The sequence below is a fragment of the Lingula anatina genome, chromosome 2 (assembly GCF_051362555.1).
Source record: "Lingula anatina isolate TDL-2025a chromosome 2, LinAna3.0, whole genome shotgun sequence".
In the NCBI taxonomy this organism is placed as follows: Eukaryota; Metazoa; Brachiopoda; class Lingulata; order Lingulida; family Lingulidae; genus Lingula; species Lingula anatina.
The window spans coordinates 42,651,004-42,670,447 of NC_141768.1; the positions used below are offsets into that span (position 1 = coordinate 42,651,004).

Genomic DNA, 19,444 nt, shown 5'->3' on the forward strand with positions numbered 1-19,444 from the left:
TTTTAATTCTATTTTTGTTTCTTGTATCTCACAAGTGCATCATTTCTATTTCAATAATGACTAATATACATATATTTATATACATGTATGTATTTTTATAGAACTCCATTCGATACACTCTTCAAGGCAGAGGCAGTACCACTGGTGCTGCCAGATACTTTATCATCAGCCCTAATACAGGCGTTGTCACTGTAGCACAGTCATTGTACACGGATCTCACACAGACAAAGCTGTACCAGGTGAGTACATGTATAGTAATGTCATCATGCTGTAGTATTGACAATGTTGTTACTGTTCAATACCATAACTGACAAAGTGAGGCTTAATATTGCATGAGAATTCCACACATGACTTTGTGGTTATGACAGTTGGTCATATACAAGTTTCCATTTCACAGTGTTTTTTCTGTGCATCATTGTGCGGTGTAGTTCAGTCATGATCATATTTGACAACACTGACATATATTATAATTATAACATTATGACAGTGCATTTCAATGATATGACAGTTACAATTGGCATATACTAACAACATGGACATGGAATGGGCTGTCTGTAGTTTTGAACTAAGTCCTGTCAGTTTGCTCTGTTTCACTTGTCATTTACAGGGATGCCAATGACAACAGTTTCAACATTTAGATAACTTACCAGTATCTGACTCGTGAAGAGCACAACTTTATACATAGTCACAACTAAATGATTTGTATTTCAGATGGAAATCACAGCCACAGATACAGTTGGAGCTATCCCATACACTGCTACAGCATACCTCGATGTTATTGTTTTACGAAACGAACATGGTCCAAAGTTCAGCCCTGACAGATATTTACAAAATGTCAGTGAGGAGATTCCGTATGGCACCAACTTGGTGACTGTCAGTGCTACCGATGAAGACAGCATTCTACAACCTGGAGTAAGTATGAAATTGGTGATTGTCAACAATGTGAAAATAGTTCTCTGTTAAAGGCATTGAATCCAATATCTTAAATTATTTTCACTGTGTAAAATAATGATAATAATGTTCAGCAATTATACCAATTGCTGCTGAATATTCCAAAGAGCAGCACAGTTATCCCTTCAATTTTGTTATTGTTATGATATTTATGTGATGTGTCACCAACCTAGTGGTAGTCAAAGCAACATCAGTATGTAACAAATGCCATTTTAATATCACTGTGACAATAAACTGCATTGAATTTGCATTGAATGATGATTTTTGTTTTTATTCCTTTATTGCATTTTCATTCATTTATTTGTTTCAGTACCCTAGCTCAAAGATTACATATAGTATCAGTTCCCAAGATCAGCTAGGTAACAGGTTCTTCCAAATCCACCCCGACTCTGGAGTTGTCTCCATCAGACAGCTACTGGTCAATGACATTGACAGGAGAACTCAGTACACGGTAGGTGTTATACCCTGGACAGGAAATCTCAATATTTTTAGTATTTCCTAAGATTTTGTCTCAGATTCTTTGCTGTAGTAAATGTGAGTCAATAATTGCATCATGGACAGACTTAATAACATTATAAAACCAAGACTCATTTGAAAAGTCTTCTTTTTTTTTCAGTTTACTGTCATTGCCAAAGATGGAGCCACTGTTCCCAAGAGTTCCACAGCATTGGTTGTGATTAATGTAGCAAGACAAGACCAACCAGACACTGGAGAGAAGGTCCTAGGGTTTGAAAAGAATTTATACTAGTAAGTAAAGCACTAATCTCAAAAATAATAATATATGTACATTTTACCTTATATATACATATACAACTAATTAATTGATATATTTAAGTATAAAAGCAAGACAGTTCTGATCAAATCATTGCAATAATCATCCACATTTCAGATTCACTTATTTATTAATAATATCATTTTGTGCTTGTGCTTCATCTTTCTTCATGTCACATGTCATTTAATTTTAAATGCTTTTAATTTCAGCATTGGCACTAAAGAAAATGTGGCCAAGAACAGGAAGCTGCTGCACTTGACAGTTCGATACTCTTTGCTCAATGCTGCTGTACAGTGTAACATTGCTCCTAGAGATATTGGTAGTAAGTAATATATGTGTTGCTGAATAGAGCCATTTGATAGTAGTTAGATTCTAAAAGCTATGAATTATTATACTAGTACCTGTAATATGTACCTTTCTGTCACAAAGAACACAACACATAACTGACTTACCATTACAATGAATGTATCACAACGGTTCTTGCCACGCCAGCCTCTTGTATAACTATTGTCAGATGTGGGTCATTTTGTCTTTAGCATGACCACATTGAATTCTGTTGTTTTTTCAGATGTGTTTGAAATCAGAAGGAATTTCAAGGATTGTGAACTTTGGCAGATTGGAGATCTGGACAGGGAGGCTGTGGACTTCTACAATTTAACAATTACAGTCGAAAATGTTAACCCAGAGAACTCTAGGAAAAAGAGGGGTAGGTTTTTGCAGACAATGTTTAAAGACTGTAGACATTTTTAGACATTTTTTTCTGGATAATGGTTGAGTGCTTGTCTCGAGATGTTGGAAGATGTTCGTTCAATCTCCAATGATGTGTCCATACCAAAGATTATTAAGAAAATGGTACCTACACGTCCCTTTGTAAACATTAGTATTTGTATTAGCATGTGTGAATAGTCCCCCACCTGATATGCATAAAAGCGTTTAGAAAAGCTCTTTCCTTCAATATGTGATGTGGCCAAACAATTTTCACGGTGCATTAAGATAAACAGTAAAAGAATATCCACAATAAATTCGGCAACCGAGAGGTGCGGCAACATATAGATAATTGCGGTAGTATTTATGCCGAAACATCAAAATGAATAGCCCCGCCGTTCGAGCCTTTTAATCAGATTCAGATCAGATTAACCAATCAAAGCAACGGAAAGGGGGTCACGTCACCTTCCCACCAGGCCATGCCATGTAAACAAAGCAGCATGGTCGGCTGTAATGAAGAGTCTGAGGAGGGAGACGCGAAATCTTCGCCAAATTCTCATCTTTCGTGTTGCATGCACATAGAAGAAGGTAGCTAATTAAGAGACTCTAGATACCATCACACGTGTTCGCTGGGAAACTTTTAGAGTCGCAGCGAAACAATGGCTGAAATTTGGCAGCAGAGAAGCCGCTGCTGTTCAGTGGATCCGTACAGTACGGATTTAGATAAGGAATCGACGATTTGGAAGCCAAACCACGATGTCACTTTTCTTGCTACAGAAAGCTAATTAACAAGAAGGGGCTATCTCAGGCGGCAAAGAAGTATGAGAAAGCTGAGAAACAAGGCAGTCCTGCTGAAGAAGGTATGTCAACATATTGTAATTTGTTTTTAAGTCAGCCCCGATCGTGTGATGTTTACATTGTAAGTGGCTGATGTTACATATCAATATGTGACTGATAAAAGTGATATGAAAGAAAGAAAATAAGAAAATGATAAAAAAGTTTATTAGTGTTATTATTATTTTATTTGTAAATACTTAAAGGTTTTAAGATATGAAACAACTCCTCTCTGTTGAATAAGACCCCATTTCCAGAGATTAGATAGATCTACTTTAGGGGTTCACGCTAAACAGCTGTCAGTGGGGCGGACACGAAAGTTAAATACCCCCTTACAGCTTGTAGTAGGCGGGACGGACATTTAAGCCGGATTATCTGACAGTAATCTAGTTAGACTCCCCGCGGGGACAGATCAATCTAAAAGCTCTGGGAATACAGCCTAAGCTAGCTGTATGTTCTTGCCATGATTAACATCTCATTATTAGTTCATCCATATTTATCATAATTAGCATTGCATTTACACAAAATAATGTAAGGCTTCACACAACAAGATATACAAACAAATGTTATGGTGGGATTTTATGAGACAGAGGCTTAAGTATCATGGTAGAATCTTTTATGTTATTTGTGGAGTGTTCCTCCCCCCCAATACATTGCTGCACATGTGCAACCATTAGTGAATATAAATATGTATAGGCTAAGCCCAACTTCAATGAGAATGTATTTTAGGGAATATTTACTGTATCTTGTGAGCCAGAAAAAGTAGGATAGCTTTTCACAGAACAAGCTGCAATGTGATTAATTTAATTAGGACTGTTAGGAATAATCCTTGTAACTTTCCCTTATGAATAGAATCAGTAAAGGTATACATAAATAGTATCAATAAAGAAATACGTTGACAAACAGTATCAATAAAGGAATAATGATAATGAGTAGGGTGACTGGTAGATATAGTTCAGTTTAAAGAGAAGAGTCACTTTTATTCAAGGCATCTGATATTAATCTGGGCAGCAGAATGCTAGTGGGCTCCCTATTAATTATTAGATCTTTAAGCTTGATTAATTTGTCTTAGTTGCAACAAATATTAAACAGTGGGTCTCATTTGCCTATAGTTTGTTACAGCTTAGTTCCTCATAAAAGGAACATGCTGAGCCACTAATACATTGAATCCTATACCTACCCTATGCCCTTTGAATCATGAGGATATATGTAATTATAGTTGTCAATATCACTTGGTGTCAATCATGTGATAAACTCACATGCGACTGTCTTATCTTATTTCATTATTATTCATTTATTTTATAGTTAAATCATAGTGATTGTATATACAATTGCACTTGCAACAATCAAGGATTTGCGGTCTGCTCTGTATTTGCTAAATCATTTGTGTATCCAGGTATCCAGATGTTTTTATTTGAAATATGTATTCTATGTTGTCTTTTTATTTATACAGGGCAACTGTTTTTATAACTGAATTTTGAGCACATTACTATTTTTACATATCTTTGTTACACCCACTTGAATATTTATCCAACGTTAAAGTTGTTTCTGTAGTAGTCAGTATCTGCACATTATAATGCACTAATATATATGGTATGAAAAGTAAAATGTTATTTTGCTTCTTTTACAGAACCATCAACCAGTTGTACTCTTCCCAAAATACAAGGTCCATCTCCCAAGAAATTAAGATCAGTCTCAGGGTTTGGTATATCAAAGTCACCAGTGCTGCCAGCTATCTGCACTATTTGTAAAAAAAAAGTTGTGGTCACTTAGTCTAATTTTTGCAAGTGTTTTGATATTTAATGGGGAGACACTCATTTTGATGTAATTTTCACATTCATAATATTTTTTTATTGTTTTGTATGTCCTTAATTTGTTTGAGATTGAGCTATTTAATTCCTGCCAGAAGTGTTTTTCGATTTTTATGTTCAATATTTCCAAAAGGTTTTCTATTTAATATAATTTCTTTGGTGGGTTGTTATCTTCGGATAGATTCTGTCCATGTGTTTCCCTTTGTATCTTGCTCAAGACTGTGCACCTGATTTACAGTTCTATTATCTATTAGTAGTTGTTCCAGTCTAAGACTAATCTTAAGACAGGTTTAGTTATAGTTGAAATAATAGGGTAACTGCCAAGCTCAGCTCTAAAAATGGTATTGCTAGCCTGCTTTCTTAGACCTAAAATCCATTTGCAAAATTTTAAGTGTACCTGTTCGAATGGCATTTTATTAATCTTTTTCAGATATGCACAAGAAATGTAGAAAGTTATAATTTCACAGTTTAAATAATTAAGTTGGAAAAAATATATTATATATATATCATAAAAGCCTTGTTAAATGTGAGCTGTTATTTCTTTTAATATGCTGTTGTTACTAGACAATGCTGCAATTAATTGCAATAATCAAACTTCTTTTAAAATTGTACCTCTGCAATTTAAAGATAAACTTGAACATAAAAAACTCAATTATTCTACCTAGTGAAGCACTTACATATTTTTGAAATAATTTTTTGAGCACTTGCCAGCTTCATAAACAGACAGCCCACATGAATACCTAGTTTGTACTATTTATCAGTGTAAAATATTGAGTCAAATAATTTTAAGTGATTATATGCGCTTTAACACACCTGAGAATTTAAAATGCATTCAATGTAACATTACTGAACATACATGCAAGTGATTATATCATCACTATATTGGGTAATAGTGTGACCTGTGTGCGATTGTAGAAGTGGTACAATGCACAGTGTACGGGCTATACTACATACCTTTTAACCGTGAATTCACGTCATCATTTAGCCAATTATATAAATACACCTAAAATACACGTATTCTCCAACTATTTAAATCTTTCTCTCGATATTGACATCGATTTTAAAAACCTAGGACTTATTTTTTTTATTGAAACAACGCATGGGAATCATCTATTAAATGTGCAAGCTTCGCATGGAAATTCATTGTTTACATCGATGAGATGTAGGTCAAGTGATCACGTGACCCCTTTCCGTTGCTTTGATTGGTTTAAAGGGTAGAACGGCAGCACTTGGAACTACTCGGATGTCTCCGCACTCGACAGTCGAGGATTGCCGATTGGAACGGCAGGGCTATTCATTTTGATATTTCGGCATAAATACCATCGCAATTATCTATATGTTGGCGCATCCTACGGTTGCCGAATTTATTGTGGGTATTTTTTAACTGTTTATCTTCATGGCACCGTGAAAATTGTCTGGCCACTGGAGCTTTTCACACAATGAAACGATAGACCAGTGTAGGTAATGGACTAGAATGTTTGAAGCAAGGAAAGAGCTATGGACTGATTGTGGTATTGCTAATTATTGAGAATGATAATAATGATCACCATATGTAGTAGTTTGTGTTGCATGCTGTCAAGGGGGGGGGTGGGGGGGGGAGAGAATGATTTAGAATTTAACAGGTTTAGGTGTAAAAGACCAAACATGAAGTTTTGAGTCATACTAAGAATATCAGGTATTTATCAACTGTTTGATTTGTCAGTCAGATATGCCCTTCAAAAAGCTACAAACAAGTTTTTGAAAAATAAAATCTTTTTGTTTATTTCTTTGTAGCTGTGGTTTACCACACCTACCAGCCTGCCACTGTTTTGGTTCATGTGTTCGACGCCAATGACAATGCACCACAGTTTGTTTACCGCCAGCCCCCGTACCTCAAGTCCATACGTGACCCCACGGAAAGCGTGTACTATGGCGTCATCTCTTCTGCTGCACTCCCCTTCAGTCCAGTTGTACAAATCTGGGTGAGTTATAACTATGCCCAAGAAATTTGTCCAGTCTGCTCAGGAATTTACAACTTGGGCATTAGTCTTATTTATTCCATGATGTATTTCATCACTTATAATATCCATTGTCTGTGTTTGGCAAAGTGGAAAAATAAGGATGGTCTTTTTTGGCCTTATATTTCCTCTTTTGGCCTTATATTTCCTTTTTTTATAGTTATCAAACAGGAGGTCCTTTCCTTTTCATATTAATTTCCAGTTTTCATTTACATTTTTTAACATGCAGAATATGTTACATTGTATGTACAAAGCTGTCTTACAGAAATAGAGAGCTGTAAGAGTGTTTTCTTTGGAAATATCAACATTTTACCCTTAATCACCAAGGAATATCCTATTCAATACTCTTTAAAAATTTTAGATCTTTAAACCCTTTTCAAGTTCTAAATGTCTTTTTTACAGTGATAGTTACTGATAGTGATAGTTACTCTTTTTAAGAGTGTGACTCAAAAGTTATTGACTTAGAGCCCAGAAATGGATTTATTTTGAATGCAATTTTCATCAGAAATGCAATTTTGTCAGTGGTTTAACATGTGGTGTGCCTTGGTGATTAAGGGAAAAGATGAAATTTTCAGATAATTAATTCTTCGGTTGTAGTACAATTGCATTTTTAATCACAAACAGTTACTCAGTTTTTAATGATACAAAATGCATTTTTGACAGGCAACCGATGCTGATCTGGGCCCCAATGCCAATGTCACCTACGGCATTCCTCCTGCAAATGGTGCCCCACTTCCTTTCACCATCTCTGCACGGGACGGCCAGGTCTATACTACCAAGCACTTTGTCTATACAGAGGAGCGCAACAAGACCACTGCGGAGCCCTTCAAGCTGGAGGTGTTTGCTGAGGACAACCCCACTGATATTACGGAAACACCCAATAGAAGTGTTAATGTTGCCTGGGTAATTATAAGTTTAATTAATTCATAATTTTACTTAGAATTTTCTGTCATTTAGCGTCATTTTCTCATTCTGAATAGAATTTTCATATCAACAAGTTATTATGCCTTAATTAAGGTAAAATAAGCTGTTGTTTGAAGTTTGCTCACTTCTGCTATTGTACAGAGTGAATATGGTGTAATATACCAAAATACCAGGTTTCTACACCTAGTCAATTTCCAGATATTTATAATACCCTTATTTTAAATTAGATCAATCTCATTTTGGATCGCCACCGCATGATAATGAGAATAGCTAAGCAGAAACCAGTCCAAGTAGCTGCTTACAAGGCTGCCATCATAGAGTAAGTGTGTAGGAAATGTGTTCAGTGCATGTAAGATATTTATATACCTAAGCAATTTATGTACACAGTCCATGAATTGTATTAAATATTTATGTCTGTGGGTTTAAAAAAAAATATTTTCCATTATATATGTAAATTTATTTATTTATTTGTATATTTATTTATTTGTTTGTTTATAAATGGTTGCAGTATCTGGCTCACAAGATAGAACATTTCTACCAGTTTGAATTTCTCAAAAATACTGCATCAGTAGCAGCTTCAGTGTAAAAGGTACATTAGTTCAGTAATAGTGCGGTTCTGTTTTACAGCATACTACAACAGAAGTCTGGTTATGTGATTCTTATTGAGAAGATAGAGAATGCCAATTTGCAGGTTCAAACAATCCGAAATAATGTGGAAATCAGAAGTTCTGATGAAGAGTGAGTATTCGAGTTTTTTTCTAATTTGTTTGCTTGATGTGATCTTATATGTCTGCATTGTAAGTTTTCATGTCAAATATTCAGAACAATGTCACATGTAGTTTGACAAAAATAGAAAAAGTTTTCCCTTGATTTATTAAATATATTACATGCATTTTCTGTTCTATTCTACCTCAGTACTGACCTGTGGTTTGTGGCTGTAGATCCAACAACTAAGAAAATTGTGGAGAGGGCACAACTAGATATTGAAAGGTAATTTACATTTGTATTAATTAAGTTTTCCTATTTTTGTTCTCTACTATGTGCTAAAGCAGGTGAAAGATTTAATCGTCTTCATCTAACTTTTTGCAAGTGGAGGCCATTTCAGACCAAGTTCTATGAAGTCCATACCTTACACATTTCCTTTTGTCTCTTTATATCTTCAGGCTAGAAAAAGGCATTTTAGAATGTATTTTAATAACTTTTTATAACTTTTTTAACAAAAACAATTTTAGTATTTCAAATGTAATGCCCAACATTTTGTTTCTATAATATCTGATTATCTTTATACCTTATTCAACACCAGTAAAATCATGAACAAGGCAGCTGTTGCTGGAATTGCTAGTGCAGTGAAGGCAGGACCTGGTGTCAGAGTGGATGACATCCGTGCTCCTTACACTGGAGAGACCAAAGGACCCACTGCAGCCGAGAGCAAGTTTGTCTACATGAACGATGGGGACATCTGGTGGCCATATTTGGTGATTGCCCTCCTCATCCTCATTCTGGCCATTGTGGGCATTATTTTGCTGTGTTGGTTCTGGTCAAGGTAAGGTCATCCTTTGGTCAGTGCTCTGGCCATCTGATTTCTGGTATGTTGGTTCATTTCAATGTGTTTGGTGAAATTGAGCTATTGTTGTCTGTATGGAAGTTTGTTCATGAGGCCCTTGCCACATAGTGCAGTATACTTATCTGTATGGCAGCTCCTTGATCGATTGACTTAATAGCCTGGCTCTTATGTAAGAAAGAGTCCCCTTTACATGTAATGACCAATATTGAAAACATAATGATACAGGCTGCATAAAATGTAAAGGGCATAAGAGATATTACACTTCTTGAATTAACAGACACTGCAAGTGCATGTGCTAACAATCAGTACCACTAAATATAGCAATGACTATTTACTTGCATAACAACCATAAAATATGCTTATTTATGACATCATTTGCATTTATACAAAATGAGCCATTGATTCGCATCTTGCATAATACATGTTGTTGTTTTTTTTTTTTTTCTAGATACAAACGTTACATGAACAGAGAGAGCCACCTATATGTGCCTGGAGGAACTATGTACGGTGCAGAGTTTGTTGAACCACCAGCCTATATGACTCATCCAGATGAAGAAACACAGGTAAGCATAACATTAACATCACATTATTTTCACAAGTTTTCTTGTGGAAGATAGGTGGCACAGATCACAGCAATTGGATTATGCATTACCTAGAAAGTTCAGTATTCTATTTACCTTTTCGTCTTGTGATATCACTTACTGGATGAATCAAAACATTTACGCTCTCATTATGTGATTTTATGTGTGATATTTTCAGAGGTACCAAACTCGAAAAAGATGTCCTTGTAGAGCCTATTTTGACTTATTTAACATGTTTGTGTTATGTTATTATTAGTGTTTTTCATTATGTAATTTATTATTATATATTTTTTGGAAACCTTTGTGGTCAAGGTGTTGATTGTACTCTATCAAAGTTTAATGGTATATACTAGTACATGTAAGTCTGCACTTTTCAGCTAACTGCATTGCCACTTGGATTAGTTGACCCCAGAAACCATTTGTCTGAAGATAAAATCTATAGATAATGCAAAAAGAATTTTAAAACAAAAGCTAAAGACAACCATTCTCAACTCAGTAATTATATTATATTTCTTTCAGACTTAAAGACATATTAAGATGTCAAGCAATCCACATTTTGACAAGCACTTTTTAAAAAGCTTATTGATATAATCTTCTCTCACTTCTGTATGATAATGATAAATGAATGGTGACAGTCAGTATTTGTTTATTTAGAGTCTAGGGATGTATGTAGTGAATGCGGATGATGGAGATGAAGTACAAGTAGGTTTCTTTTTAATATTAACACCCATATTTTATCCCAGTATATTATTTCCTCACAAAGCTCTATGGTATGGTCCTGGCCCCACAAGTTGTATGGACACCATGCTGTGCAGTTGGATTGATTGCTGCTAGGTTGCTGTTTATTAAATATGCTGAAAAATGCCCTGGTTCCTGCAGCATTTTTTTTTTCTTTTGAGAAAAACTTCAAGATCAAGTGGCATTTTCTATATTTACCAGGCTTTCTTCACATCATTTCGCCCTATCAAGACAAATACATTTTCGTTCTGAACCAAACATCCCTTGGTTGTTGATTGGGCATTGTAAACAAGATTTTGAATGTCTGACCAGCTGATACCTGCTTTCGGCTATTTCAACCTGCCCTTTTTCACCTCACGAAGACTCACCTTGCTTAATAATTTGCTTCCTACCCTCTCTCCCAGAGCTTTGGACTCTACCTTTCACCCCCCCCCCCCCTTCTCCCCACACACACTCTCCAGACCCCCCTGTCCCCAGCAGACCTCTCCAGAGAGCCTCTTCAACCATGTTAGTCATATTATAGGATGCACATGTTCATGGTGCACCCACTGCAAACACACGTTATCATTGATGGTATGTACAGGCACATGCATGCATGTACCACTTATTTCTGAGTCATCATTTTTCGAGTCGCAACATTTTCTTAAAAGCACACCATTAAAAAAAATTGCCCTGTTATATACCCTGTCACTTCCAAGCTACCCCATTGCTATGGCTCATGTTAGGGGAAAAAGGAATCTTACTGTTAAATGTTTTATTTTGTATAGTGTGATTTTATAGTGTGATTGATAACATAAAATTTTCTTTACGTGTTGTATTTTTTAAAAAATCTGTACTAACTTAACATGAAATTTTGTGTATGAAATTGTGAGATTTTTTATACTGGAATACTTTGAAAAATATTTTTATTTTATATTAGAGAGAGTTATTTTTATACAACTTGTGCCAGTTACATGTAGATTATTTAGAATGACATAATTTCAGGGTGCTGCTGTGAATTTCCACGACTCTGATGTTGAGGATGAGACCAAAGTAATCAAGCTTAAATGAAACTAACACCTTTGATCATAATATATGTATACTTTTGTTTTGAAAAAGAAAGTTTCGTCGTCTAATATTAGCTGGGATTTTCTCACATATTTTTGTTTGGAAGATAGTTTTGTATGAAGGAGAAAAAAGGATTTATTTTTTGTCCAGTGTTGTTTTAATATATCTTGAACATTTGAAATAATTTGATCATAGCTCAAGAATATATATACAAAAGAGAAACTAAATACTTTCAGTCATCACACTTTGATTAATTTCAAGAAAAAAGAGCTGAGTAGAAAATTTTGCCATGTTTCAGAGTGTGACCATGAATGTAGGGGATCATATACAAGAAGATGAAACAAAAGTAGGATTTTTTTTCTAGAAAGAACTTTTAACCCATATAATATATTTATATATATGCATACAAACATTTATTCTGGTATTTCTTTTACATAAACAATATGGTGCATGCTGATTGTCATAGAATTGTCCGAGGATTCTGAACAGAAATATGTTTTATTACTAATAGAAAAATTCTCATCGCTAAAAAAGAATTAATGATCAATAATCTATGTAAGGATTTATTTTCAATTCTTGTTATCTGAAAAAATCTATTTTATGAGATTGTACCACTTAGCATGAGATTTGTCATTTTTCCTCACAGTATATTTTACAGCTGAAATTCACCTATTGACCGTTTGCCAGTTTACCTTATTTTATCAAGATTGCATGAGAGACCACAAACCTCAGAAAACTAAAACCGAGAGGGAAGTGGTAATTCCCAGTGATGCATGGTCAAACAAATATCTTTTGATATGAGTAATTAGGAGTGATTAGTACTAGAGTTTACAAGTGCATGTGTGTAATTAACTTAATAATTTCCCTTAGTTGTATTTACTGATTGTGCATGATATAGACCCCCCTTATTATGTAGACATAAAAATTTTATGACTTCAGTCAGTGCAAGTGCTTAGCTATCATGAAATATGAGTATTTTCTCTGATATGCTTAATACATTCCTGGTTTTACTGTGGTTGCCAATGAAATATGTGACAAGTCTGAAAACCTGTCTTAAATAAATTAATATAGTAACTATATGGGTTGAGGAAGATATTAACTTTCTTTTTCTGGAAATGGGGCACACTCATATGTCTCTTTAGTGATAATTAGAACTTTCAGATGTCAGTAGCAGATATTTAACATGCAGGACTATCACTCGTTATGGTATAGAGATACCATGAGTGCATGTGGCTTTCCAGATGCAGCCTTTAGATTGATATACAGTAAAAAACCCTATACCATTATGATTTCTTTTACTGCAGAGTGTGACCATGGTGTTTGCTATTGTCTCTCCTGGAGATGATGAAGAAGAAACTAAAGTATGCCATGAAATTGTGTTAGGTGTGATGTTGTCACAACCAGCACACTCCATTGCTGTTCTGTTTTTTCAGCTTTTTGTAGCATGTGATTGTGCGATAAGTGAAACACATTTTTATGTGATCTAGCTAGTAATACCAGTTTTAATGTGCTGGTTCACTTTTTCACACTGATAAAAGTCTTTCTCTATCATACCATACTTGACATTTATGTGAACAATCTTATACATAAGAGCATGGACAACACTACATTCTTGAAACACATTTTTAAACTATTTCAGTGCTTGTGTCACGGTTTATTTTAGAATTTATTTATCAGTATATTATCTGTGTCACCTTTCATTTAATTTTTCAGATTCTGTATGATCTATTATGTTGAATGTTCAGTGTAGCATGACATTTTCTGTTGTAAGATATATAGATATAGGTCCGAAAAGATTCCTCGTTTATACATTCCATTTGTTTTATGTAAAATTGTTTCTCTGCAAGCATGTGTATGGTGTGACTTTAAAATTATTCTCTTCAGCCAGCAAGTGACTTTATTTGTATTACTGTGTCCATGTCTATGCTAGACCTTGCAAATGTTCTAAAATTTTGAAATAAATGTCTAGTTTGACATATACATGTCATATAATAAGTAATAAATCAAAATAAACTTATGGATTCTTTTCTTTTTTTGCAACATTTGGCTACCACAGTAACAAGATAGATTTTAATAAAACATTTTGAATTTCCTCTCCCATTGTATGACCATTAATCCCAGAGGGTGTGTAAACAAAAATGAAGTTACTGTATGGATTCTAAGTTAAAATTTCATGGGGTTTCCGTTGTTAATTTTTCCAGAGTCTCACCATGTTTGTGCCTACGGATGAAGCTGATCAAGGTCTCGGAGAGGTCAACCTCACCTTCCAAGCAGATGACCTCGCACAGGCCTATGCTACTGGAGGAGCACACACGGAAGCCATGCAGGTTACGCACACTGCAGATGGTGGAGTGGCTGCTGCTATTAATCCTATCTATGAAGGGTAAGGTTCGCAGTCATGACATATCAAATATGTTTGCATTATTGCAATATGCACACTTATCAATATCATAGATAGCACACTGCTGCAACTTACACATCAGGCAAACAAACACATTGTTTAAACTTCTGCTGTCACAACTAACATACTGTCACAATGTACCCACTGTCACAACTAACACACTGTCACTATTTACCCTCTGTCACAACTAACACACTGTCACAATATACCCACTGTCACAACTAACACACTGTTAATATTTACCCTCTGTCACAACTTACATACTGTCCAATATACCAATAATATACAAAGACAGATATCCATGTCAGAAACACTATCACCAAGACACATTGAAAGAAAAATATATAATAAAAATCTTGTACATGGTTCCAGATGCTCTGTAAGTTGAGCTATTACCTTTTGGTGATTGAAATATTTACATGTTTATGTTTATGTGATCTTTACTCTTTTTTATATTGTCACAGGAATAATATAAATAATGCACAATTGACTATAATCAATTTAAATTTTGACATCTTTTTCTTTAAGAAACCAAGCCCATACCACAGAAACCCGTGAAGAGCGTTATGTAACATCTTATCAAGAAAGTCGGACAGAACTTTAAAAATGCAGCTGCAAGAAACTGAAAATATGTGATAATTTTGAAAGCTGCAATGTTGATATCAACTGAGAATCAACTGTGACAATAATGACAAAGAACTTCAGAATACCAAGCAGTAATTTTTACACATGCTGCAAGAGATTAAGATAGTGCCATTAAAAAAAGTGAAAAACATTGGAGAAATCCATTTGATGTATACTTAATATAAATTACTGTATTTTTGTGCCATAATTCTTCTTAAAAAAAGAGATAAGTCTTTCCTCCCAATCTTTTCTAACTTTTAAATTATGTTGTATAATGTACGGATTAATTTTAGTTAAAATATCTAGCTTGCTTAGATTTATATTATTATCATTGTGCTTTATATTTATTACCTGTTAATTTAAATTTAGACTTTTTTCAATGTTTGGCCTATAAATTTGAGGGGTCCAAGATTATATAGCTATTTGTGTCATTTTCTGAATTAAACATGTGCCACTTTGATCTACTTAATATAAATGTGCTGCCATAGTCTACTCAAGTTTTCATTGTGTCTTTAATGTCTCTGTAACCATTGTTGAGCAGTGGTTTTTGCAACGAACTGTAATATTTGTATTGTGCAAAGTGGTTATTTATAACATATCTACCATATTATACATACATCTCTATAAATGTATGAATATCTCTAAAGCATAATATACACTTTATATACCATTTATTATTTGGATTATACATTGTTATAACCAACTACCAAAAGGCTTATGAAGCTTTACATATCATTTTGTAAATTTTCTATGAAAACTGTATTTAGTGTGGAAGAAAGAATAGTAGGACACAAAAAAGTGTTAGTATAGATGGAAGTCCTAGCTTTAGGAGAAGGATATAATGAAAGTGTTTCAAATTTAAAAACCTCAATTCTAGAAATGCACTGTGTAATATAATGCACATGTAAATGAGAGAGAGGGGAAGAGAAATATATCACTATGAATCTATGCAAATGAAAATGAAGTGCACTCTTGTGGCATGTTTGTATGGGACCAACTGCAATTAATTTTGCTTTTCCACCATTTCAGTTGGTTGTGAATTGGTTTAACAGTCAAGTTATGAGCTTGGTGTAGCATAGCTTTATAAAGTGATACTTAAATATTTAAATGTTATTTATTACCTGTATTCAAGTACTGCTAACATATTTTAGGTGTTTTTTTTTTTAATTCACACATTCCTCTGATGTCACATCTGCTTTTCAATATTGCCAAGGATATCTTGGACACCTCAAAAATTTTTTGTAAAATTCAAATGAAAGTTATAATAAAATTTAGCAGTGAAATATACCTTGTTTTATTAAAAGATGTTTCCTATACTATGAGAGACAATATATAAGTTTAAGAACTTGAATGCCAATTAACTTAACTAAAAAGAAAGTAAAGCTAATTGAAAATTGCATAGTAAGGTTGACTAGCTAAATTTTATTTACTGCTGTAAGTGATGCTGCACTTAAAAACAAAATGAGCTATTATTGTCAGCATACGCTACTTAACTCTTGTATCAAAGCAGTAAAAAAATACAAAAGCGCAGTGATGTGGTGACATATTTGATATACACGTTATTTTTCACCTCTGGATACGAATTAATTAGAAAATCTAAAATAAACACTAGCTCTAAAACAACTGAACAGAAATGTTTGCATTTTGACCAAAGAGATGTATGGATTCATTTTGGCCTTATGGAATTACTGACAACGTAGGATCGCTGCATTGTGTTAGATGTGCCACACCTGAGTCCATGATACCACACAGGATCACACCTAACACAATCTGCGCTGACCTCTGCTTTGAACAAAAATAACGCGAAATACAAGAAAATCTGAATGAGCGAAAACTGCTAGGAATCTTAAACGAGCACAGTGCATTTTTCAAATATTTCTTAGAATTCTCCAATTGTAGCAGTTAAGGCTAATTAGTCCAAGGACAAAAGATTTATATGAAACAACTCCTTGCAGAAATGATTGTTTTTCATTGAGAGGATTAAAATATAAATATATCATATATATATTATATATATTATATATACTAACACATAGCGCAATCCTACGGACAACACCATCCATTGGGCGAAATTGTTGTCCTCTGGACAGTTCTCCTGTGGGTAAAGTGACGTTCCCTTAATACTTGACAAACATTTTTGTTTCTGATGTTGCTTTCCAGTGGCTGATATTATTATGATAACTGTCTAGAGGATAACGCTTTCATCCAATGACTATAGCGCTATCCAGTGTTGGTGAAACTGGGCCCAGAGTGCTATGACGTCGACTGTCACTTTATGACGTCGGTGTACTGTGACGTAAACCGCATTGTGATATGAACCAATCAATGAACAGAATGGGAGCGTAGCAACCCGCTCAACTCAGAATTGCGCATTTCGCGAATTGGTGAGTAGCAATCATTTTTTTACTCTTAAATTCAAAAAGACCACAGGGCGTTTAAGAACTATCGTTTGTCATTTATTTCTTCTTTATCAAACGTGATTTGCCGTGTTTGGTTTGTCTTTATTCACAGGAAGATTATAAAGGAAATTTTCTTAATTCTTACAAATGTACGTCCGTCAGCTACGTTGACCAATAGGGCCTAATTCTTTTACAACATTTTTCAGTAACGAAGGTTTATTCATCTTTTCAGAATTCTACGTTGATATATTGAACGATTGTACTCTCTCTATATGTTCGGTGAATGTGGAAAATCTGTAGAAGTAGAAAGTGGTGGTAAGTAACAATTTGTCGACGTGCATTGTACACACTACACCACTACAGCAAGTCCTTTTATTATTTCATGTGCGCATATTGTTGTATTATTTATTTATAACGCTTCTTATAAACGTTCCTTATCAGATATGTTGATAATTTACATGTAGGCCTACTAAGTTTTGCCAAGGAATGATTTTCAGAAACTATTTCAAATATATTGGTTTTTATCTTTGCAACTTTTGGAAATCAAGATGACATACATATTGATTAAACGGTCTTGAATTATTCTGAATAAAGCACCTTCTACATCTTGTCTTCTAGGGTGTAATCACGGCATAGAGCCAGTGAGGGCGTGCCCTCAGTGGGCGTGTCCACTAGACCGTCCAAAACACGCCTTCGCCCGCGTGATTGACGTAACATCTGGAACGGCATGTGCCGGGATGTTTTGGGTCCCTATGATTGGCAGGCCCGTGGGGTGGCGCTTGGAGGATCTGCCCGGCCCTGAGGTCGCCACCAAGGTTCTCTTCCTCAACAAACTTCCCACGATTGAGGAGGACCCGCTTATATGGCCAGGTAGGGTAAAAAATTCGACACATTTTCAGACTTTTTTTCTCATTCCTCTTTTAATCCACTTATCCGATTTTCAATGCCAAAAGATGTGCTCTAAATTTAATGTCATGTTAGTAATATTAATTATAGTAATTATATTAATTTTAGTATTAGTAATATTGATATATCTAAATCCCATTGTTTATTAGCATGGAGAGATAATTAATTTGAATTTTTTTTCCCTTTAGATGATTACGCTCGCAAAGACAACTTTGAGAGCATCATCATCAGCAAGAAAAGAAAATCCTTTTTGAAAAGAATCAAGAGAAGGATTGTGAAAGCATTGCCAAGATGTTTAAAGCAGGTAAGAATATTAAGTATTGAAACATGAACTATTTTATTTTATAGTATAAGAAAAAAAAATCTTATTAACTTTGTTATTCCGATATACATGAAAATGTTGCCAATCTTCATTAATATGTCAAATTGTTATTTATTTATTTATTTATTTATTTATTTATTTATTTATTTATTTATTTACAGTGCTTCTCCAAATCATAAACACTAGCTAAGACCATCTCCTGTCGTGATCACCGGGGAAAGTGCAATATGAGCTACTGGTCTTTCAAGATCTTGACCATCTCAAAGGAGATGACTGATACAACAGTTCCGCGTCGTGCAATATCTGTGTTGATACCGGGGAAGTGCAATATATATTTGTGTCCGTGGCTTGTGAAGAAGTTACCTACGCAGCTGCACAAGGACTTCAGCAAGTCACGTGGATTATCAACTATTTAGAGCGGCATTGTCAAACTGAAGAAGCTCTCTTGTTCAGCAGTGCTGGCGGTTGTTAATATGTTTATATTATGTTAATATGTATATAATTGTATATATTAATAATATGAACATTGCTCCTTATATCAAGAAAGGAAAAAACGGGCAGATTTGTTCAGCTCTTGAGCAAAGTTATCATGGCTGTGTATTGTAAATATTGTTAATACTCTTGTCATTGTAAATAATAAAAAGATGTATCTTATGACTTATTTTTTTCTCGGATAAAAACCAAGCCCCTTATTTACACTTTTAAGCGACATTGGTAAAATTCTGTCACCAAATATTTTAGCCTTACATATTATTTGCTTTGTTTGACTATAACTTACCTACAGTGTTCGAAATTAACGCTATCCTAATGACCCGAGTCCGACAACTTTAATTCTTCCGCATCTGACAGGCCAGACAATCAAGCAACT

At 34.5% G+C, this 19,444-nt stretch overlaps 1 protein-coding gene and 1 long non-coding RNA gene across 6 annotated transcripts in view; both read left to right on the plus strand.

Annotated features, from left to right (window-relative positions):
- The window catches only part of LOC106157571 (uncharacterized), a 112,566-nt gene extending 96,334 nt beyond the window's left edge, over positions 1–16,232 (plus strand). For 2 of the 5 annotated variants that reach the window (XM_087003715.1, XM_087003716.1), the window contains exons 159-176: positions 102–239; positions 712–912; positions 1,262–1,402; positions 1,568–1,698; positions 1,933–2,045; positions 2,292–2,429; positions 6,847–7,034; positions 7,734–7,973; positions 8,222–8,313; positions 8,622–8,732; positions 8,910–8,984; positions 9,298–9,537; positions 10,007–10,121; positions 10,794–10,841; positions 11,862–11,909; positions 12,223–12,270; positions 14,126–14,307; positions 14,854–16,232. In XM_087003715.1, coding sequence (XP_086859841.1) covers positions 102–239; positions 712–912; positions 1,262–1,402; positions 1,568–1,698; positions 1,933–2,045; positions 2,292–2,429; positions 6,847–7,034; positions 7,734–7,973; positions 8,222–8,313; positions 8,622–8,732; positions 8,910–8,984; positions 9,298–9,537; positions 10,007–10,121; positions 10,794–10,841; positions 11,862–11,909; positions 12,223–12,270; positions 14,126–14,307; positions 14,854–14,929 — 2,325 coding nt within the window. In that variant the 3' untranslated portion in view covers positions 14,930–16,232. Of the gene's footprint in view, positions 1–101; positions 240–711; positions 913–1,261; positions 1,403–1,567; positions 1,699–1,932; positions 2,046–2,291; positions 2,430–6,846; positions 7,035–7,733; positions 7,974–8,221; positions 8,314–8,621; positions 8,733–8,909; positions 8,985–9,297; positions 9,538–10,006; positions 10,122–10,793; positions 10,842–11,861; positions 11,910–12,222; positions 12,271–13,228; positions 14,072–14,125; positions 14,308–14,853 lie in introns of those variants that run through there. The other 3 variants (XM_087003717.1, XM_087003718.1, XM_087003719.1) reach the window with 3 other exon arrangements.
- Positions 2,621–5,602, plus strand: LOC147763718 (uncharacterized). The gene is made up of 2 exons (XR_015332744.1): positions 2,621–3,288; positions 4,893–5,602. It is a non-coding gene; the product is annotated as an uncharacterized LOC147763718 (long non-coding RNA).
- Positions 16,233–19,444: the final 3,212 nt, after the last annotated feature.